Source organism: Sceloporus occidentalis, unplaced genomic scaffold (genome assembly GCF_023333645.1).
Source record: "Sceloporus occidentalis isolate IW3139 unplaced genomic scaffold, rSceOcc1.0.p SCAF_20, whole genome shotgun sequence".
NCBI lineage: Eukaryota > Metazoa > Chordata > Lepidosauria > Squamata > Phrynosomatidae > Sceloporus > Sceloporus occidentalis.
The window spans coordinates 11,138,036-11,159,407 of record NW_028317000.1 but is presented as its reverse complement, the minus strand read 5'-3'; the positions used below and the strand labels follow the sequence as shown (position 1 = coordinate 11,159,407).

At 42.7% G+C, this 21,372-nt stretch overlaps 2 protein-coding genes across 2 annotated transcripts; one reads left to right on the top strand and one right to left on the bottom strand.

Annotated features, from left to right (window-relative positions):
- Positions 1–590: 590 nt before the first annotated feature.
- Positions 591–5,961, bottom strand: LOC149301977 (proton-coupled zinc antiporter SLC30A1-like). Its single transcript, XM_089482841.1, has 2 exons — positions 5,057–5,961; positions 591–3,109 (listed from the first exon to the last, which is right to left on the bottom strand). Exons 1-2 carry the CDS (start codon positions 5,592–5,594, stop codon positions 2,412–2,414), a joined length of 1,236 nt encoding a protein of 411 aa, XP_089338967.1. The 5' UTR covers positions 5,595–5,961; the 3' UTR covers positions 591–2,411.
- Positions 5,962–8,261: 2,300 nt separating this feature from the next.
- Positions 8,262–21,151, top strand: UBXN1 (UBX domain protein 1). Its single transcript, XM_089482847.1, has 10 exons — positions 8,262–8,352; positions 9,937–10,025; positions 10,946–10,999; positions 11,093–11,214; positions 13,990–14,068; positions 14,464–14,655; positions 15,890–15,941; positions 17,438–17,557; positions 18,171–18,354; positions 20,820–21,151. Exons 2-10 carry the CDS (start codon positions 9,970–9,972, stop codon positions 20,867–20,869), a joined length of 909 nt encoding a protein of 302 aa, XP_089338973.1. The 5' UTR covers positions 8,262–8,352; positions 9,937–9,969; the 3' UTR covers positions 20,870–21,151.
- The last annotated feature ends 221 nt before the right edge of the window (positions 21,152–21,372 follow it).

Here is a 21,372-nt window from a genome sequence, read left to right as displayed (position 1 = left end):
TGAAAAGTGAAAGAAATTTTCATGGGGGGCAGAATTCTCATTGGGGGCCTTCACTTGCCCTATCCCTCCCACCCATCGCTGCACTCTTGGATGATCTTCTATATAGAAATGACCCAGGTAGCCATTTTTAGCTCCACAAATGCAACGGCCACTGTTTCCTTTCTATATTCATTCTGTATTTATCTTGAACTCCCTTATGTACACTTCCTCTGAAATCTTATTTTAGCCTGGCAGTGTTGACACTGAAATATTAAGCAAGGTGAAAGGCGTTGCCAGTTGGGCAAATTGGACAGGTCCCAAACGGGTGGCTGACAAAGCTCCATTGATTCTTCACAACAGTTCAGTCCACTCTCTGACTAATGGGCAAATTAATTGCATCCAGGCTTGCTGCCAAGATGCCAGGACTCTAAGTCTAGCTCTCCCTTGGGACAAAAAAAACAACACCCTACTTCAGAGCTAGATTTGCCAAGTTTTGGGGCCAAAATTATGGATTTTGATATGACCCATGGATGTTGGGGGTAAAACATAGGGGCATATCATAAAGGTTGTAAAGCTAGTGCAAAGAAAATGGTGACTACATTAGCAGTGGTTACAGCCTTCAGCTTTAATGTGATAATTTTGCCTGCTTTTAATCCAGAAGACAAATGTACATAAACGTCTTATTCAAATCCTTCAAAGCCCAATTCTTCATTGCTGGAATAACTGAATGGTGGAACTGTTATTCGGTGACGTCATTGGCATAAGCGTCATATTGCAATCAATTGAATAATTATCTACTGCTGATTCATCTGTGTCTTCATAGATGGCATTGTCTTCTGTGCCTTCCACAGCACTGCAAATGCCACGTTTCAAAAATGACTTCTTTACTCTTTCTGGTGGAAATTAATCCCGAGCATCCTTTATCCATTTTGCTACCAAATCAGTTCTTCTCCTTTTTATAAATTTTGCTTGACCAGAACGCATGTATTCTTGCCATATATAGCGAGTCGGTCTTTGAAAGGCTTGTTGAAACAAACACCCAACGTCAAGAGGCAGAAAATACTGGAGAGCTAGTGTGATGTCGTGGTTTGGCTGTTGGAGTTAGGACTCTGAGACCAGGGTTTGGATCCTTGTTTAGCCACCTTAGGCAAGTCACATTCTCAGCCTCAGAGGAAGGCAGTGGCAAACTTATGTGAACAAATCTTGTTAAGAAAACCCCATGATAGGTTCACCTTAGGGCGGTCGTAAGTCAGGCACACATCTATAAAGAAAATGCCAACCTCATTCAGACATAGCAGGACTGTAAGAACTCATTGGGATGCAAATAATGACCAAATTTCCTGAAAGCGAGCAGCAGCCTTGGCAGATCCTTGACTTACCACTACCATCCCCAGCTTCCCCTCACCATCCACCTCTCTCCACTGCAATGTCTATCCAATGCCCTGGGCTGTATGTATTTCCATGGTTAAAATATAGTTTTTTGTGGGTTTTTGGGGCTATGTGTCCATGTTCTAGAAGAGTTTATTCCTGATGTTTCGCCAGCATCTGTGGCTGACATATTCAGAGAACTATGGATGCCGGCCATGAAAGCCTTCAACTTCACAAAATATATAGTGTTTGGAGGCTATGCTTTGCCAGAAGGGAAAGATGTTAACAGTTTCCAGGAATACCTTTCCACATGCAGAGATCTCCTGGGGATGTTTGAATGACAAAATATCCCATCAGAATTTCAAAACTGTGTGTATGGATGGAGAATGCAGAAAGAAAAGTGGGAGTTAAATATTAAAGGTGGCCTTTACAAGCCTGCTGCCTCCCAGCTGTGTTGGACTCAAGCCCCTACCATTCCCATCCCAGATCTGTAGTCCAAGAGACATGCATACTTGTGCTTTGCATGATTTATTCTACAAACTGTATTACTAGGGTTAGAAAACTGAGATCAGTTTCTGGAGGTTTTTTTTCCTGAGCTCTTGCAGAATTGTACATATATATCTAAATTAAACTTATTGTCCCTGTGCATTGGGAAGGAGAGGAGATTTTGGCCTACTATTCCCAGAATCCCCAAGTCAAGGTAGCTGGAGGATTCTAGGAGCCATATAACACCAAATCTTACTCATCACAGCTCATTGTTCATCTTTTTTATCTTTCCTGTAAGCTAGAGATGGAAAATCTGTGGTTCCCATCAGTTCCAGCTAGCATGGTCACTGATCAGGTTTGATGGGCTCTGTAATCCAACCACATTTGACAAAACATTGGTTCTTCATAGCTCTCGCAGGGCCTTCTGTGGCTACCTTTGGGTTGTATGGGAGCATCCAGCTAGGAGGTTGGACCCTGACAGCAGAAACCATAGATAATATTGTATATCATTCTAGAAGCTTCCAACGTACTCTGCTCATCCCATCTGTTTCCCCCCAAGTAGGGTTTGCCTGCTGTGCTCACACTGTAGTTTCATATTCTGTGACTTCAACAGGACTGGTGGTCAGGCACTTCTTGCAGGGGGGCACACCACATTTTTCATGATGCGTCCCGTTTGAGCAAGTGTCAAGATGTGGCTGCACTGTGGTGGCATGGATGCCGTGTTCACAGAATACTTGTTGTACGTTGTTGATCACAGTTTCATACTTAGCCATGTCAAGGCAGCACACATGGGCTGAGGCTACCAAGCTGGTGGGACCATCCAGTTGCCAGATGTTGAGGTCTCTCACAGCTGCCACACCTTCAGTGGCACGCAGGTGCTGCTCCAATAAGTGAAGGTCCAGCTGGTCCGGCACAGCCTGGAGGTGCACCAGGAAGCAAACCCGCAAGGCTGGCCATGCAATGCACAGAAGGGTGACAGCCACAACGACGGCAAACCCGGGGTCCAGATAAAGCAGCCAACAAGGCAGTTGTGTGTGCTCAGAGGTATTCCAGATTGAACATGTAAGACAGTGGCCGAAGCAAGCTGTATGACTAGCACAAGGAGTCGTTTGTACTAGTAGGAAGTAAGTGACAGAATATAGGAGGACAGAAATAGGACCTAAGCAGGCAACCATCCAGTCAAGTCTAAGTTGTCCAGGTTTATCTGCAAGCACCATGGGGCTGAGCTCTGCTACCCAGGGCCATCGATTCATTGAGGATCCACTCTCTAGCAGGTCTGTGGAGGAAGAAGGAAAAACAGCTCAAATAGAATAATACTGAGATATTTTTACCCTTGGGAATACATCATAAAAATGAAAATTGAAAAAGTACCCCCCTCCCCTCCCCGAGGTCTAAAGTGGAAAACTCTATAGACCCAGATGGACTACATGCAGTATATTATAAGAAATTGCAAGATTAGTTAATTCAACCACTTAAGGTGTGTGATGGAGAATTAGGGAAAGCATGGATGCCAGGCTCTTGGAGAAATGCTTATATCACAGTGCCTACAAAAAGCGTCTATAAACAGACCATTCCTGTTTTTGTCTATTTCTTTGAAAAACCATACCATAGGTTATACCCTTCTGTTACTACATTCCATCAACTCATCCCACCAGGCTTCAGTGATGCCTATTGTATCATACATGTCAATTTCATCTTGTCTATTTCACATACTCCGTGCATTAGTGTAAAGACATCTAAGAGCATGGGCCATTTCCCCTGTCTGCTCATTTAAGGTTTTTTTCATCCCACTGTTGGGTTCTTTTACTATTTGCCTAGTCCTCTAATATTTCTGCTACTATCTCCAGCACTTAATGAATGCCTGCTGTCAGAAATACTGTCTCCCTCCCACACATAGCTCAGTTTAAAGACCTCCTGATCATGTTGTGAGACTTTTAACAAAAACATCCCTGCCAACTGCTATGAGGGGCAACACATCCCTTGCCAGAGGCCCATCTTCACGATACCACAGATCATGGTCTAAGAAGCCAAACCATTCCTAGTAACACCATCTATGGAGACAGTTGTTCACCTCCACTATTCTCTCCCTTCCTGAGCCATGTCCCTCAACTGGGAGGGGAGACAAAGTGAGAACCTGCACATCAAGGTCCTTCAGCTTCTTATCCAGAGCATCATAATACCTTATGATATTCTGAGGTCTATGCCATACACTGTCATTGGTTCCCACATGGACCAAATGGAAGGGATAATGGTCAGTGGGCTTGACTAGTATTGTCAACCTCTCAGTTACAGCACAGATGTTTTCCCCAGACAGGCAACACAGCTCTCAAGACATTCTTTCATCCTCTACATGGGGTCTCCTACCACTGCCACACATCTCTGAGGATTGGCAGGGGCCATTCAATGTGCTGAATCTTCCAAGGTCTCCTGCACATTCTCTGTGGACTGATATTTTCTCATCATCAGGGGAGAAAGCTTTTAATCAGTTGTCTAGCTCCAAGCTTACAGAATGATTCTACATTCCTCTGCTTCTGTGCATCACATTCCTCCAAATGTCTACTTTTGGAATTGACTTGACAGTTGGGAATCAAACCCTGGTCACCAGGGTCACAGTCCAACATTCAAACTACTACACCATGCTGACTCTACTAGTTTTACTTTCATTACATATACAGTATATATATATATGTATAGTTTTTTCTTTTATGTATGACGATTATTTGTTAAGAATTCGTTTGCATGTTCTAAAGTTAATAAATATAAAATTCTAAACAAAAACCCAGAGACACCCTCAGTTTGGTTTATTCAGACACAGACCGTTTCTGAACACATTAAAGATGGGTATTATCTTTCTTTTCTTTTGTTGGTTCTGGTCCTGTCAAACATCAGTTACATCAGCTAATCATGGGTTCTAGTCATCCTGAAGGGATATGCTTCTTTAAACAAGAAAATAAAAACAAGAGCAGACCCACTATACAGCGGGACATCACTATCCATGGTCGTGGATGGCAAGCCCCATTGTCGGTATGTGCATGCAGCTGTGCGCATGACATACTGCCATTGTAATGTGACTTGAGGTCCTATTTTTTTTCATGTCTGCAGGAGGAATCTGGAACAGATCCCCTGCAGATGCAAAGCTCTGACTGTAGTATAACCCGACACGCTGCTCCCTACCTCTTTCCTTCCCTGCATCTCCATCCCATGAACTCACATGAACACTTACCTTCGGTCTCCTGGAAAGAACTGTCAGCTTGGGTGATTCTCCTCCTGCTACAGCAGGGCCTGGAACCCCCATCTTGGGACTGCCTCTCATTCAGCCATGCTCTGGCCAAGTGGATAGGGATCCCCATTGCCCCAATCCCCATTAGTGCCGAGGCATGCTCTGTGATCTGCGGAGCTGCAACCCTGAGAATTGACTCCGGGATGATAGTCAGGTACAAGGCACTTTGGAAGACAGCACTGACCAGAGTTCCCGTAATCCGGACTCGGGCCCATCCAAAGGTGTTTCTCCTGCTGAGGTATCTTCCAGAAGCCAGCCAGATGTCTGCTAAAGACACGGCTAGTGTCAGTGCCCCTTCCAGGGTCTGGAACGCAGATGAAAGCAGCAGCAGGGATCCTGTCGCCCGGCTGGCCACCACTTCTACCAGAAAGAAGCAAAAGGAGATACAAAACTGCACCACAGGCCAGGCTGTGGCATCAACGGTCCATGAGGACGAGACGTCCACACCTGTCCAGGGCTTCCTTCTTAGGTGGGCTCCCATCTGTACCTTCACCTCCTCTTTTAGCCTCAGATGCTAGTCCAGCCTCGTCTCTGGTTCAGTCTGCGCCGAAGTCTTTACCTTGCAGTTGACTCATCCCAGGGCTCATGCTTTGGGGTCACTCATTTGTGTTCCTCGGGTCCCTCATTTCATCCTGAGATGGACTGCTCCGTTCCTCAGCTTCCTAAATCACTCGTGTTCTCTTTTTGCTGGCCCTTTTCTGACAGCTCTGTTTTTTTGGCCTCTGCTGCTTCCCCCAGGATTGGTTGGTGTGTTTTTTTGCATTTGCACTTGTTTCAAGTTTGCACTCGGAATAGTCACTGCACACTGCCCCTTGGATTCCAGGGGTCCTTTAAAGAGGCAGCTTTGGCTCCAGGCCCAGGCTTCCACCAGCTGCAGAGAGAGAATCATAATTATTCATCTAATTCCCCTCTTTACATAATAGGAGAGAGGAGGGAGGAGGACCTTTTTGGCCAACTGGGATACAGTGAAAGTCCATGCAAGGTCACACTCCAGGAAAATGACAGGGGGTTCATATCAGTTAAAATGAAGCATTTGTATTCGCCAGTGCAATGTATTTGCCAGTACAATGTTAACTTCTTTGTGACAGCATTGCCTTTTCAAATTACCCTATGCATTCAGAACTCCAAGTAAAAGATAACGAAGTGACGGTAATAAAATCCATCAAGATAAAGAGATTTCATTCATTTTACAGCATTCTTCCCTTGTTTCTTGGCCAAAAGCCTCTTCAGGTAGCTAATGTACAGCTGGCCCTCAATATCCACGAATTCTTTTTCCACCGAATCAAGGTACTACAAGATCCCCGTATCTTTGGATTCTGTTGTTATTATTCACTGAAAGAAAGAAATTGGCAGCATGAGCTTTCCTAGACTTCAGTCTACTTCCTCAGATGCATTTAGTCTCAAAGGTGCTATAAGATCTCTATGTCTTTGAATCCTATTATTATTATTATCTGAAAGAAGTGGGCAGCATGAGCTTTTTTACATTTAAGTCTACTTCCACAAACGCATTTAGTCTCAAAGGATACCTTCTCTCCCATCACTGTAAACAAACTTCTCACAAGGTAAGCCAATGTTTATATTTCTATTTCAATTCTATTATTATTATTATTATTATTATTAACTGAAAGAAGTTGGCAGCATGAGCATTTTTACACTTAAGTCTACTTCCACAGATGCATTTAGTCTCAAAGGTGCTATAAGACCTTTATATTTCTGTATTCTATTATTGTTGTTGTTATTATTATTATTATTATTATTATTATTAGCTGAAAGAAGTTGACAGCATGAGCTTTCATAGACTTAAGTCTACTTCCTCAGGTGCATTTAGTCTCAAAGGTGCTATATCTTTGAATTCTGTTGTTGTTGTTACTATTAACTGAAAGAAGTTAGCTGCATGATCTTTTGTAGACTTAAGTTTACTACATCGGATGCATTTGGTAGAGTAGAAAGCCAGGGACAGACCTGTATATGCCATTGGTGTCAGAGAAGGTAAATTCAAATCCCAAATCCTCTGTGTATGGAAATGAAGTGGCAACTCCAGCTTTAAAGATGGACTTTGATGAACAAAAGTAGAGGTGAGGAGTGCTTAAAAATCACTTGAAGGTTCCCTTCAAAGCTCCAAAACTTTTGGAAATTACATTTTTGAACTACAACAGGGTTACTACCAGGTGGACTGAGGGAGTTATAGTGAATGAAACACTCAGTTCATACTAAAACCAAAAGTAGAAACCAAAGATGAGGCCAAAGCAGTAGAGCTCTGGTGTCACAACCAACAACGATTCCCAGAGTTTCATCGCATTGACTAGTTCTGACTAGAGTCTCTAACTGGTGTAAGATACCATCTAAATTGTACCTTGTAATATTTTTCTCTTAGGTTTACACAACTTGGAGTATTTTAACCTTTTTTGCCAGTTGATTTCCCATTCTTCTAAGAAGGTGTTTTCTCCACAATCCTTAAACCTTCATACAAACCATCATACAATCCTTATATGTACTATATATATTGTTATTGTTATTTTTACCATATATATATATATATATATATATATAAACTAAAAACAATAACAATTGTTATTTTGTTAGCGTTGTTTTTGCTAGATATATATTGTAATATATCTATACATATACCATATATACATATATTTATTTTGTTATTGTTTTTAATATATATATATATATATATATATAAAGTAAAACAATAACAATTGAAATAATATTAAAAATAAAATTATCTCTATATGTATGTACAACAAGGAAAACTGGAGGAATCATTAAAATTATATTTTATATTTAAAAATATTTAAATTTATATTTTTAATTATAATTAAATATATATATTATATAATTATATTTATATTATAATATATATATAATTATATATATATAATTATATAGTATGTGTATATATATAAACGCACACACGCACACACAAACAAACATGTATGTGTGTGTGTGTGTGTTTGTACATCCCTCTTTGCAGGCATTGAGGCACTTCCATTCTCTTCCGGGCGTCGATGCCGTTTTACTGCGCTAGGTGGCGCCCAAGGCTCTTTTCCATTTAAACTGCGAAAGGGCCTAGTCGTCTTCAGAAGCAATTTTTTCCTTCGTCGGCCGCCGTAGCAGCTTCCGGCGAAATGGCGCCACGTGACCCAAACAGAGGGGGAGGCGAGCTAGAGAGCCGCCTGGGCCGCTTCCGGTGTGGCTGCGAGAGAGAGAGAGAGAGAGAGAGAGCCTTTGGGGTGAGGAGGCCCCTCTGGCGCCCTTGGGCTGCGGGTGGGAGCCCGGCCGCCATTTTGAGAAGGACTCAGAAGCAAGAGGGTTCTCCCGCCTCATAATAATAATAATAATAATATGGAAGGCGGCGTGAGAAGGGGAGGCGGTTCAGGGAGCCTCCCTCGGGCAGGACCAGGCCCGTCCTCCTTTTCCAGGACGCGTCCTCCATCCCCCACCTCCTGCCCAGGAGGCATTCCCAGACGTCCTCCATTTTGAGCCTGACTAAGGAGCAGGGATTCAGATTTATATGAGTGTTACTAGCTCTTTGCGGGGCATGTCCTCCCTTTTTCTTGAACTCCCTACCTTTTGCGGTGCCTTGTCCTCCTTTGCAGCCCTGGCTCCTTGGGTTCCCTCTGTCGAGCTGTCAGGCTGTCTCCCTCTTTTCCCATTGCCTTCTACTGTCATGATGGTGTGACTTATTTCATGCATATTATGACTTAATCCACAAGAGATATCTAAAGCGAAAGCAGCCCAGCCTCATGACAGGAGGCGAGGGAGAAGAGGAAGGCTCACCTGTGTAACGCCTGCACTCTTTGAAGCTGACAGCAAATAAAAGCTAGAGATGGCAGACTAGTTTAGTATAGCGCCCTTTGAGGTTCTTGGGGCACTTTGGCACATGATTTGGGGATTTACTGATGTATAGAAATCAAGTTGGGAATCTCATTGCTGCTTAGAATCATAGAATCATAGAGTTGGAAGAAACCTCAAGGGCCATCCAGTCCAACCCCAATCTGCCATGCAGGAACTCCCTATCAAAGCATCCCCATTGACAGATGGCCATCCAGCCTCTGTTTAAAGACCCCCAAAGAAGGAGACTCCACTACACTCTGAGGAAGGAGTGTCTTCCACTGTTGAACAGCCCTTACTGTCAGGAAGGTCCTCCTAATGTCGAGGTGGAATCTCTTTTCCTGGAGCTTGCATCCATTGCTCCTAGTCCTAGTCTCCGGAGCAGCAGAAAACAAGCTTGCTCCCTCCCCAATATGAGATCTCTTCAAATATTTAAACTGGGCTATCATATCACCTCTTAACCTTCTCTTCTCCAGGCTAAACATCCCCAGCTCCCTCAGTCGTTCCTCATAGGGCTTCATGGTTTCCAGACCCTTCACCATTTTAGTCACCCTCCTTTGGACACATGGCTCCAGTTTCTCAATGTCTTATCCTTAAATAGGCATTAAAAAGGCATTGAACAGTCCGTGTGCTGCTTTTCTTCTCCTTTTTCAGGCAATTGTTAACTTACAGAAGGGATGGGATGGGATGAGGGGTGACAGCAGGACCTGTTTTATGGACATTTCATTCAGACTTGTTGCTCTACAGCGATAAAGCCTTCTCTCCACTTGGAGGCTGTGCTCCCGATGATGGATAGATAGAGCAGACAATTCAAGACACGATGAGAGAGCTGCGAAGAACACTGAAATGCACAAATTTCCCTCTGTTATCTCTATTACAGATAGATAGTATTTTGGAAAAACCTCCAAAAGTGTACAACGAAATATCAGAGCAATATAATAACAAGAATTCCTTTGGATTGACTTTTGCTGTTTGTCTTGCAGAAAATACCAGCTGTGGTTGTGGCTACAGAGACCATGGAGGCCACTGCATTGGAAAGTCTAATTGAAATGGGCTTCCCCCAAAACAGAGCGTATGTATCTATCCCACGGGAAGCGCTGGGATGTGTGGCCCCATAGTTTCAATGCTAGAACTGTGAATTAGCTAGCCACTTTGAAATGTGTTCAAAAGGGTAGTGTTTTAAATAAATAAATAGGGTTAAACACATTAATAGTGTTTAATAGTGCAGAACAAGCTTACATAGACATGGAGGATAAAACAGTTCCAGCATCTCAGGGGTGGGTCAGTGCAGCCTGTGAAGATTAGTGGAATCAATACAGATCACATCCCCATAATATGTTCTCTATTGGAACCAAGGCAATACTCATAGCAGTTCCCAGGCAATTTCCCATCCAAGTGCCATTCAGACTCAATCCTTCAGACTGGTGCCACTAGACCTCACCATGTAACCTATTTGTTTTTAAAGCATAGATAAGGAATAGTCAGCTATTGTCCCTAGGAGGCCCTCTGACTTGTGTTTTATGGAAACCCGAAAGTGTATGTCTGCATGAGAGCCCATTTCCTAACAAGTTAGAATTATGAACCTAAAACAAACACTGGCTTGGAATTCTTAATTGCTAGAAGAGCCAACAGGCCAAGGGCCTTCATTCTTCTGACACTGGAGGGAAGAAGCTCCCTATAGGAACCAAGTGATAGTCATTGAATACCATTCCTGCTTGTTTGGGGTAAACCAGAATTCCTGGCACCTCTGGCTTACTATGGTTTTCAAAAATTTTACCGTGATGTCTTTGAAATGTTTTTATCTTGTAAGCTGCCTTGGGTCCCTTCCTGGAAGAAAGGTGGCATAGAAATGAAATAACTAAATAACTAATTAAATAAAATGGTGGATAATGCAGTGTGGAAATTCAAAAAAACATTTTGCTGTGTGTGCCCTGCAAGAGTCCTGAGTTCAAATGTGATTCGTTTCATCTTCTCTGTCCTCCTCTCCCACAGTGAGAAGGCTCTAGCACTGACGGGAAACCAGGGCATCGAATCAGCAATGGATTGGTGAGTATTTCATCAGCGCCTTTCTTCCTGATGTAGGCACCTTAGCTTTTCTTGTACCTTTAATCACCTAAATGCTGCCCTTTTGTTTTTCAGGCTTATGGAGCACGAAAATGATCCTGACCTTGATGAGCCATATGTACCACCCCAGAACCATGTACAGAGTACAGAAGAGACTCCTGAGGGAAGGATGCCTGAGCTGGTGCAAAGCAGATCAGGTCAGAGCAAAAGTGGAGGTGTTGAGAAAGGAGACCTGGTATGTTGCCACCTCAGAAGGCAGCCTGTGTTATATCTACTATAATGGTTATTCCCACTTGGAAGGAGACTGTTAATTTGCCATCCAGAGGCAGAACTTTGGAAAGTGACTTTTTAAACTACACTTCTGGATCTTGTCTAGTTCCTTCATAGCTGCCCTTCTAAGTCCTAGTTTTCTGATTTCTTTTGACTTCTTGATTGCAGTTTCCATTCTGATTAACAACTGAGCCAAAATGTGGAAAATATTTCACTGTTTCAGTGTCTTTGTTGAATCATAGAATAGAATCATAGAGCTGGAAGAATCTCAAGGGCCATCTTTAAAAACCATGAGAGAAGGAAAATCCACTGCCCTCTGGGGCAATGTATTCCACTGTCCAACCATCTCTTACTATCAGGAAAGTCTTCCTAATGTTGAGGTGGAATCTCTTTTCTTGTCATTTGAATCCAGTGCTATAGGGTTCTGGGATTTGTAACTTTGTGAGATAGATAGCCTTTTCTCTCATAGAGCTCTGGTGCTACAACAAAAGACAAACCCCAGGATTCCACAGGATGCAGTCGTGACAGTTAAGGTGGTGTCAAACTACTTTCATTTTGCCTGTTGGCAGCAGCTGCTATGATTCTGTAAGTCAGAAATTAGAAGACACACAACAATAACAACAACATGGCCTGAGTACTTTTGGAATATTGTGTACTATTTTGGTGACAATATCTAAAAAAGGAAATTCTAGATCTACAAAAGGTGCAGAAAAGGGCAATCAACATTATCAATGACAAGCACTATTTTCCTATGAGGAAAATGTTTGAGTGACAGCTCCCAAAACCCTTCAGCCATTGTAGCTATTCATACAACACCAAGTCAGCACAAGGGGGTTCTTGGGAACTGTGGTCCAAAAATCTGTCTCAATACCATGTCAAAAAGCCACCAGAGTAAAAACTATGTTTTCTGGAGACTGATGAAAGAAAAAGTAATTGTATTTTGAAAGAATCTTAAAGTGGTCTAGAAAATCTGAAATGTTTTTTGCTTAATTTTGCTTACCTGACTATTGTTTATTTCTGACATGCATATTATTTGATTTGACTAAGAGTATTGCTCAGCTGCCCTTTTGGGAGTGGTATAGGAACTTAGGGAGCTGAGTATGTTTAGCCTGGAGAAGAGATGGATAAGGGGTGATATGATAGCCCTGTATTTCAAGGGGTGTCATGTTAAGGATGGAGCAAGCTTATTTTCTGCTGCTCCAGAGACTAGAACACGGAACAATGGCTATAGGAAAAGACAGTAAGAGCTTTGTGATAGCGGAACAGACTCCCTCAGAGACTGGTGGAGTCTCCTTCTTTGGAAGTCTTTAAACAGAGGCTGGATGGCCATCTGTCAGAGATGCTTTGATTGTGAGTTCCTGCATGGCAGAACAGGGTTGGACTGGATGGCCCTTCCAACTCTGTGATTCTGTGAACCTGTGCTTACTTTTTCCATGCTGTGTCTACTTCTGGTATTAAAATTTTCTGTTAAAAGAAGTAGTGCTGAAGAAAGAATCTACTTTGCTAACTGAAGTATGCTTTTAATAAATCATAGAGAACATGGATTGTGGAACGCACAAGATGTGGTGGCTGACATTTGGATGGCTCTAGATAGGATTTGGATAAATTGATGGATGGGACCAATGATGGCTTCTGGTTGGGATGCCTGTGTATCAGAAAAAAATTGACCCCAAAAAACTGACTCGACTTATCCATGGGTCAATGTAAGAACTGTGTCTTAACTCTTATTTAAAAGAAGGAACCATCTCCTGATGAAAAGCAAGAGTATAATATGTGAAGTACTGACTCATCCATCCAACCTTAAGAGTCAGCACAAAGAGTTATGTCTGCTGGGATTTGGCAAGTTCTTTGACACTGTTTTGCTTTTTTTCATCCCTTAGATCCTTTGCTATATGCCCCTAAATTTTACCCTCAACTTATCCACGGGCCATAGCAAAATCCATAATTTGAGCCCCAAAACTTGCCCTCAACTTATACATGAGGTTGACTTGTAGTTGAGTATGTACGGTATATACAGTAATTCCCAACCTTCTGCAATACATCATGCTCCATGCATCTGATGAAGTGGGTTGTAGTCCACAAAAGCCCATGTTACAACAAATCTATTAGTCTTAAAGTTGCTACAAATGCAACTTTAAGACTAATGAATGAAGCCAGTGTCGCTGCTAAAACTCCACTTCTGAACCAGGTAAAAAGCACAGCTCTCTACATCCTTCATAACAGTGATAGGTATCCCCACACGGTTTACTTTCTTTTGTGGATATTGATTCTTTTCTTCAGTTCAATTGTAATACGGTATTAAACCCACAGTAGAGTTACTCAGTTGTGTGAGTAGGGCAGAATATAACAGGATGCAAATTTTAACCATGACCATAATCTTCAAAGAGTTGTATAAAGTGAAACAGACTTGGAGGTAGCTGGTCTGTTAGTATTCAGCTGTCAAAGCAATACATTTGCTTACCCTTACCAAAATTCAGTTTCCTTGTATTGAAAGCCTTATTGAATAATTTATTTTGTTGTATGAGTAATTGCAAGGACTTGTGCATTAATATAGGTACTGTACCCAAAAAATATATTTCTGTCTGCTTTCTTTTTTTATCCTGAAACGGAGTAACACAGCTGTCTCCTTGTTATTTGCTTTCTTGTTCCTTGCCTTCTCTAAGCCCTGTGGATTTGAGAATAATGGATTTCTCTCCCCATAGACCCTGTATTAAAGGAAATGACTGAAGAAGATAACAGACGCCCCCTGAGTGAAGAAGAGAAACGGGAGCAGACAAAGAGGTAATCATTGTGGCAATACCTGTATTCTTCACTTAAGAAGAAAAATACTTTTTCCCTAGCTAAGATAGGCCCTCTTTAGCTTTAGCAGGATACATGCCTTGGGACCTAGTAACAGCTTAAAACGGGAGAGGAGAGAGCAAGATGAGTTATTTTCAATTTTTACATTTGTAATTGGCCTTCCCCAATGTGCCCCCCTCCAGCTTTGTTGGACAGTAGGGATTATGGAAGTTGTAGTCCTATTCATCTGGAAGGCTGCAGTTGGGGGAAGCCTGGATTATATAACAGTGATGGCATGCTTAGTGCTAGGGTTTCTCTGGGAGGGTTGATGCTATGTAGGTTGAAGTGGAACACCTTTTCCTGACCAGTTAACAAAGACTACTGCTTTATCCCTTCAGGATGATGGAGTTGATCTCTCAGAAACAGCGGGAACGTGAGGAACGGGAGAAACGAGAGAGCATTGAGCGGGAGAAGCAACGCCGGAAGCAGGGCCAAGAACTCTCTGTCATCCGCCAGAAGCTGCAAGAGGATGAGATGAAAAAGCTGGCAGAAGAGAGGCGCAGGGAGAAGTTGGAGGAGAAGTTAGCCAAGTGAGCATGTGTGGAGTAGTGAGACCACAAAGGCTTCAACATAGTCCGTGGCAGTGGGGCTCCAATAATGAAGGGAGGGATCTTCTAATTACGGCACGACCTGTTTGTTCTGTCCAGTCTCAGGACTTCAATTGGTACAGCTTCTGAGAATGAAGCACATTTGGATTTTCTCATATCTAAAGTAGCTCTGTGCATTTGTATATAAATTATATTTATATTAAGAACCATGAAGTGCCTTTCTGTTTGGGGGAAGGACCATAGCTCAATTGAAGAGCACATGCTTTGCATGCAAAAGGCAAGGAAGAAACCTCTTGAGATCCTGAAGAGTTGCTGCTGTGTTTGTAACAATACATTACAGTAAACATCCATTCGTTGTTCAGACACAAAAGGCAAGGGAGAAGCCTCTTGAGATCCTGAAGAGTTGCTGCAAATTGGTGCAGAATGATGAGACCACAAGGGTGATCCAGTCCATCCCCCTGCCATGCAGGAGATAGCATTGAACTAGGGACTGTGATCAGGCTTCCCAAGGTAGCTTCCTGAATTCTTATTGAAACTAGCTTAGTCTGAATCACAAGGACAAGAATATTACTTCATTTTACTTCTCATATCATGCAGTGAAAACTGTAGTGCAGTGACCTAAAGATGGATGTGAAAAACACCTTTTAGGCCCTGGAGAACTACTGTCAAGACAATACAGATAGTACTGAGCTACCATATATACTCGAATATAAGTCAACCTCATGTATAAGCGAGGGCAAGTTTTGGGGCCAAAATTATGAATTTTGCTATGCCCTGTAGATAGGTTGAGCGTAAAACTTAGGGGCACATAGTAAAGGATCTAAAGAATGAAGCAAAGCAAAACATTGTCAAAGGAATTACAAAATTCCAGCAGGCTTAACTCCTTATGCTTACTCTTAAGACTGGATGGATGAGAGAGTAGTGGAGGTTAGTGCCTCACATATTATACTCTTGCTTTTCACCAGGAGATGGTTCCTTCTTTTAAATAAGAGTTAAGATACAGTACTTATATTGATCCGTGGATAAGTCAACTCAGTTTTTTGGGGTCAATTTTTTGACCTAAATTTCTAGACTTAAACATGAGTATATACAGTAAATGGATCAGGTAGAGTAGTTTGGTATAAGACAGCATCCTATTCTGTTTTTGTTTTGATTTGACTTAAAACTGCTACCTTGAAGCCTGCTGCTGTTCCATTAAAACTGTTGACCTTTCCAGGCAGCGGGTGAGAGAGAAGATTGAACGAGACAAAGCTGAACGAGCAAAGAAGGTGAGTGAAGTGGGGAAAATGTGGGATGGGGAAAGAAGTGGGGCAGGAGCTTGACTTTAGATCCCATTTTTACTCTTCCAAGGTCAACCACACTGTCTTTCTGTAGAAGGAGAAAATCACAATGTTTATATGCAACAGAATACACAAGTGTGATTTGATTTTCTTTTACTTGGTTTAGCCCTGGGATGGGGACGCTCAGGCCCTCCTGTATAATTTGATTGTTTGGTTTGTAGAGGCCTGTTATCCTGGAGCTTTTTTGCTGTGTGCCTTCAAGCCATTTCTGACTTAGCATGGCTTTCTTGGCAAGATTTGTTCAGAGGGGGTTTGCCCTTGCCTTCCCCTGAGGCTGAGAGAGAGTGACTTGCCTAAGGTCACCCAGTGGCTTTCCATGGCTAAACAGGGATTCAGACCCTGGTCTCCAGAACTGTAGTCCAGTACTCAAACTACTACATTACACCGTCTCTGTCTCTTGGAGCTTAGTTGGTGAGAAATCTTCAGTCACAGATTAGTGAGAATTGTGCTGTGTGCCACTCTTAAATTCCTCAGTTTTATAAGGAAGGATAGGGAACCTTATGTACTGGGGCTGAATCTCACCCTCTAGGATCCCTCAGGTTAACCTTTCCCCGTGACACTATTGTTCAGTATGTCGAGAGATCTTATAGCAGATGCAACTGAGGAAGTAGACTTTAATCTGCAAAAGCTCATGCTGCCAACTACTTTGTTTCAGTCTCAGAGGTATTACAAGATCTCTACATACTGATTCTACAGGTTAACATGGCTATGTCTTTGAATTCTAACATTGTTCAGTGGTTTTCTACCTTTTGTTCTGTTCCCATCCTAGTCCCTCTCCTGAGACTTGGTTATTGGCAGTAAGAGCTTTAAACTATGTTGGTAACTTTGGCCCCATCCTTTTGCCTTTGGGCCTCATCTACTGCTATAATAGAGTCCTCTAAGAACTTTCCTGCAATTGAGTGATGAGTATGCTGTAAAATGCTTCTATTCAGTACTCCAGTCACATTCTCCTGTGTGACAGTCCATTCTTGCTTCTTCCCCCTCAACAGTAGTCTGTGGTTGTTCCACACACTCAGTCCTCACTGGGCTGTTCTTGAGAGTTCTTCCTATCCTTCGATTCTCTAGAGATTTTTGTATTCCTGCAAAGCTTTAGACCTTAGTCAAGCTTGTTGACACTTGTCTTGTGTGTGTGGACAGTAAGGTTTGTCAACATGATAGCTAAACTTACCCTTTCACTTTGGATATAGGGAGAATTAACAGGAGGAAAAGCCATGCTCTTAAAACCAGTTTGACTTTGGCTTATTTGTACTAATCATATTTCTCAAAGTTTGGATGTAACAAGAAATGGTTAGTTGAAAAGTGGAATAAGGGCTTCAGTCCCTTGTGGCTGTATCAGAAGGGGAGGGGGAGTAGGGGAATATTCCATCTTTCTTTCCTAAAGACCTCTGTTTACAACCTTTTCTCTTCTCCCCATATCACTTCAGTTTGGCAGTGGCTCTTCCCAAGCATCCATACCACTGGAGCCAACAGCTCCCACATCGGTTCCCTCCTCGCCCAGCCAGGAGCCCCCTGTCAAGCGAGAGTATGACCAGTGCAGGATACAAGTAAGTCACTGATAATAGGTTTTGTGTCTGTCTTCCTTCCTTGCATGGCTTTAATTTCCATTAATCCGATAAAGCAAAAATAATCAAGAGTTCTGAGACTTCTTAAGGAGCAGATATTGGAAATGTTATTTTTGGACTACAACTGTAAGGGTCTCCCAGTTAGTATCGTCAGTGGCCCTGTTGGCTAGGGGATTCTGGGAATTGTATTCCCCCCCTCCCAAAAAATAACATTACCTATTCTGTAAAAAACAAGAAACTTTATTTACTTGTGTGGGATAAAACCTTTTTTGGTGTTTAAGGTGCCAAATGACCACATGTTGTTGCACGGTTATTTGTAGAGTTTACAGAAACTGCTGAGGTGGTATAGAGGCTCACTCTTTTGCATTCCTAATAAGAAATTTCCCTTTTTTATATAAAGTCAGTAACATCCATTGAAAACATCTATTTATTTTGCAAACAGCCTACTTGCTTGGTTTTCAGAGATATAAGGATGGCTGGGGAGAAGGCAGAAGCTTGAAACATATTCACTCACACACCTACACTGTAGAATTTAATCCTATCCAAAATGCAGTCAGCCCATCTTGCATATTATGACCATCTGCTTCTTTCACAGGTAAAACTGTTAGATGGCACATCCCTTACCCAAACATTCAGAGCCAAAGAGCAGCTGGCAGCTGTCCGGCTTTACGTGGAACTGAACCGCAAGGATGATGCTGAGGAACCTTTCATCCTTCTCACGGGCTTCCCTCGTCGTGTCTTCACTGAAGAAGACATGGAGAAGCCCCTGCAGGAGTTGGGTGAGTCTGGGAATGAAGCATGTGTTTGGCTTGCAGAATGCCTCATTTTGCTGTGCTATGAGTAAAATATTCCATGGGAGAGATAATCTTGGTGGATGCCGATTATTGAAATATTCAGTTTTTCACCACATCTAAGAGCACAGAAACTCTGGTCATCTGCTGTGGCAACAAGCATCCGGAGTCCTTTAGCAAGTTAGGATGGTTTGTTTCAGTTTATTTCTCTAGACCAGTATTAACTACCCTGACTTTCAGCAATCACTACCCAGTCTTTTTAACTGGAGTTGCTAGGGACTGAATCTGGAAACTTCTGCAAAGCAGGTTCTACCACTTCGTACAGTACCTCTACCCCATCTGCAGGATCAAATTCAGAAGCCTTTGAAGGAGCTGAACTTGCTGTCCCTCACTCTTCTTGTTGGCAGAGAAACTGAGAGAAAATTGATCGTCATATGGACAGGTTTTCTGCTTCTTCATATTTTGATCCATCTCATAAATTTTGACCTGCAAGAACAAGTACAGAATATAATATTCCCAGAACAAGGGAGGCACTTGTAAAGAACAACCAGTCTGTTGTGACGTAAACTTTTGTGAACTAGAGTCCACTCATCAAATGCATGAAGGGCTGTCCTCAGAGCACAGTGGTCCCTCCACATTTGCTGGGGTTAGGGGTGAAGGACCCCCGTGATGTGGAAAATCTGCAAATAAAAAAACCAAACACTATTCTTTTTAGCTAAAGAGAACACCTCTCTAGGAATCTCCAGGTCCTCCAGTGCAATTCTGTAGTTAACATCTGCCAGAAGTTGATCATAGAATCTTGCTGGAGGACCTACAAATGCCTAGAGAAGTGTTTTCTGGCAGAGTTGGAGGACCTAGAGATTCCTAGAGATGACACATTAATCAAAACTGCAGAAGTCAAAGCTGTTAATGTGGACAGCCAACTATATAGATTTTAAAAAGGCGTAGGGCAGGAAGGGATTAACATTAAGCAAGACAGCTAAATGAACCATTCTACATGACATTTAAGCAAATAGCACAGATAACCTTTGGCAGCAGTACTGATAGTAATAATTGATGGAACAATTGTTTATTACTGCAGTTGTGAATGCTCACTTTAAAGCTTGTGGTACTCTCATGGTGTCTTATAGCTGCAGTTTATAAAAATCTCACTCAGCTGAAGATAACACTTTGTAGACTACAGTCCGGGGGAAAAACCTTCTGCCATACAAGTTTAGTCACCTTCATCATTTTTGCTGCAACCTGGCTACTGCCCTGTAAGTCAGCCCTCAAGTCATACTGAACTCTCAGGACAAGAGATGGCCTGGTTCCTTCTGTGAGGAGGGTTTGCTCCTTCATTCATTCCAGCAGATCTTCAAGTCTAGTTACCTTTAAACAAAACAACTTGGTGCAGCACAGACAGCGATGCTTTCCCCTCTCATGTCAAAAAGGATGTGCTGTAGCTCTTGTCCCACGCAGAGTACATAAGGAAAAACCCTTGAGATCTGTTCCAAGACAGTGCCAGCCAGAGCTTGCAGATGTTCCTTTTTTGGACAACAGCTTCCAAAATCCTTTCCAAGCTCTGGTGTCAATATTAGGCTACCGGACTTGTCTGACTTGGTTTAAAGCAGCTGTCTGTGTCTTGAGTGTATAGCCTGGCCCTTCCCCTGTGGGGACCTGATATCATTCATGTTAGCAGGACATGTTCCTTCTCAGAATTTATGATGAGCCTATGACTATCAGGTAGGTACAAAACATTTAGTGACATGCCTTATCCACCTGCCTCCCTTGGCAGAACCATGTCCTTTTTACTTTATTTATGGAACAAGTGGGGAAAGGTGGCCCATGGGCCTCATGCTGTCCCCAAACAATTCAGGTGAGACAATTCAACAGTGAGTTTGTTTGTTTGTTACCAAACAAAGGCCATTATTTAAAACAGAAAGTGATCCAGATGCTGACTTCTAAGTACAGTGGCCCCTCCACATTCGCTGTGGTTAGGGGTCAGGGACCTCAGTGAATGTAGAAAACCCACAAATTAAAAAAAACACTATTCTTTTTACCCAAGAGAAGACCTTTCTAGGAATCTCCAGGTCTCCCAGTGCAACTCTGTGATCAATTATGCTGGAGGACCAACAAATGTGTAGAGAAGTGTTTTCTCTATGAGCTTCTAGGTCCTCCAGCACAACTCTATAGTCAGCTTCCAGCAGAACTGCACTGGAGGACTTAAGAGATTCCTAGAGAGAACATATTAATCAAATTCTCAAAAGTCAAAGCTGCAAATGTGGAAAGCCAACTGTGATTCCTTTTAAAAAGAAAAAAACAAACCCTGCACTGGTCCTAGAGCAGCTTGGGGTGGAAATGTGGCAAAATGGCTTCCCAGGTCCTCCAGGAAGCATCCCAAGTAGGCAACAGGCTCTCTAAGGTCAGTCACTGGCAGTTGTCCATCCCTTGACTGTATCTTGTCTCCTCTACAGGTCTGGTGCCTTCAGCTGTGTTGATTGTGGCTAGGAAGGGCAACAGCTGAACTGCTGTTCTACCTCTCTCAGCATGGTCCCAGCCCTCCCTCCCTTTTTGCTGCTCACCCTTCATTTGGTCCATCTCTGGCTGCCATCCCACAGCATCCTTGGTTTCCTACACAGCTCTGATTGCAGAGACTCTGGAGCATCTCTTGGGCTGGGATTCAGAATCCATGATAACGGATGGGTGAGAGGTGGGGTTCTCCACTGCCTCTTTGTGTGGAATGGCAGGCTTGAAATCTGACACCCCCCCAATGACCCACTATGAAATAAATTTCTTCCTTCTCTTTCTTCTGCTTCTTGTGATGACTTCTGTTACCCATTCTACTGACTGAACCAAGACAGGAAGAAGGACATTCCAGTCCTGCCATAGTGGTGGGCATTTACTTTGGCCCATCTCTTTAGCCCTGTTTAAATATTTGAAAGGATGTCATACTGAGGATGGAGCACGTTTGTTTTCTGCAGCTCCAGAGACTAGGGCATGGAGCAATGGATGCAAGCTACAGGAAAA

Excerpts from the sequence above, each read along its gene's own strand:
- LOC149301977 (XM_089482841.1), bottom strand. The coding sequence starts at position 5,594 with ATGGGAGCCCACCTAAGAAGGAAGCCCTGGACAGGTGTGGACGTCTCG. Across the intron at positions 3,110-5,056 it reads TTCTTTCCAGGAGACCGAAG|ACCTGCTAGAGAGTGGATCC; the intron begins GTAAGTGTTCAT and ends CTTCCTCCACAG.
- UBXN1 (XM_089482847.1), top strand. The coding sequence starts at position 9,970 with ATGGAGGCCACTGCATTGGAAAGTCTAATTGAAATGGGCTTCCCCCAA. Across the intron at positions 14,069-14,463 it reads AAACGGGAGCAGACAAAGAG|GATGATGGAGTTGATCTCTC; the intron begins GTAATCATTGTG and ends TTATCCCTTCAG. Across the intron at positions 14,656-15,889 it reads TTGGAGGAGAAGTTAGCCAA|GCAGCGGGTGAGAGAGAAGA; the intron begins GTGAGCATGTGT and ends TGACCTTTCCAG.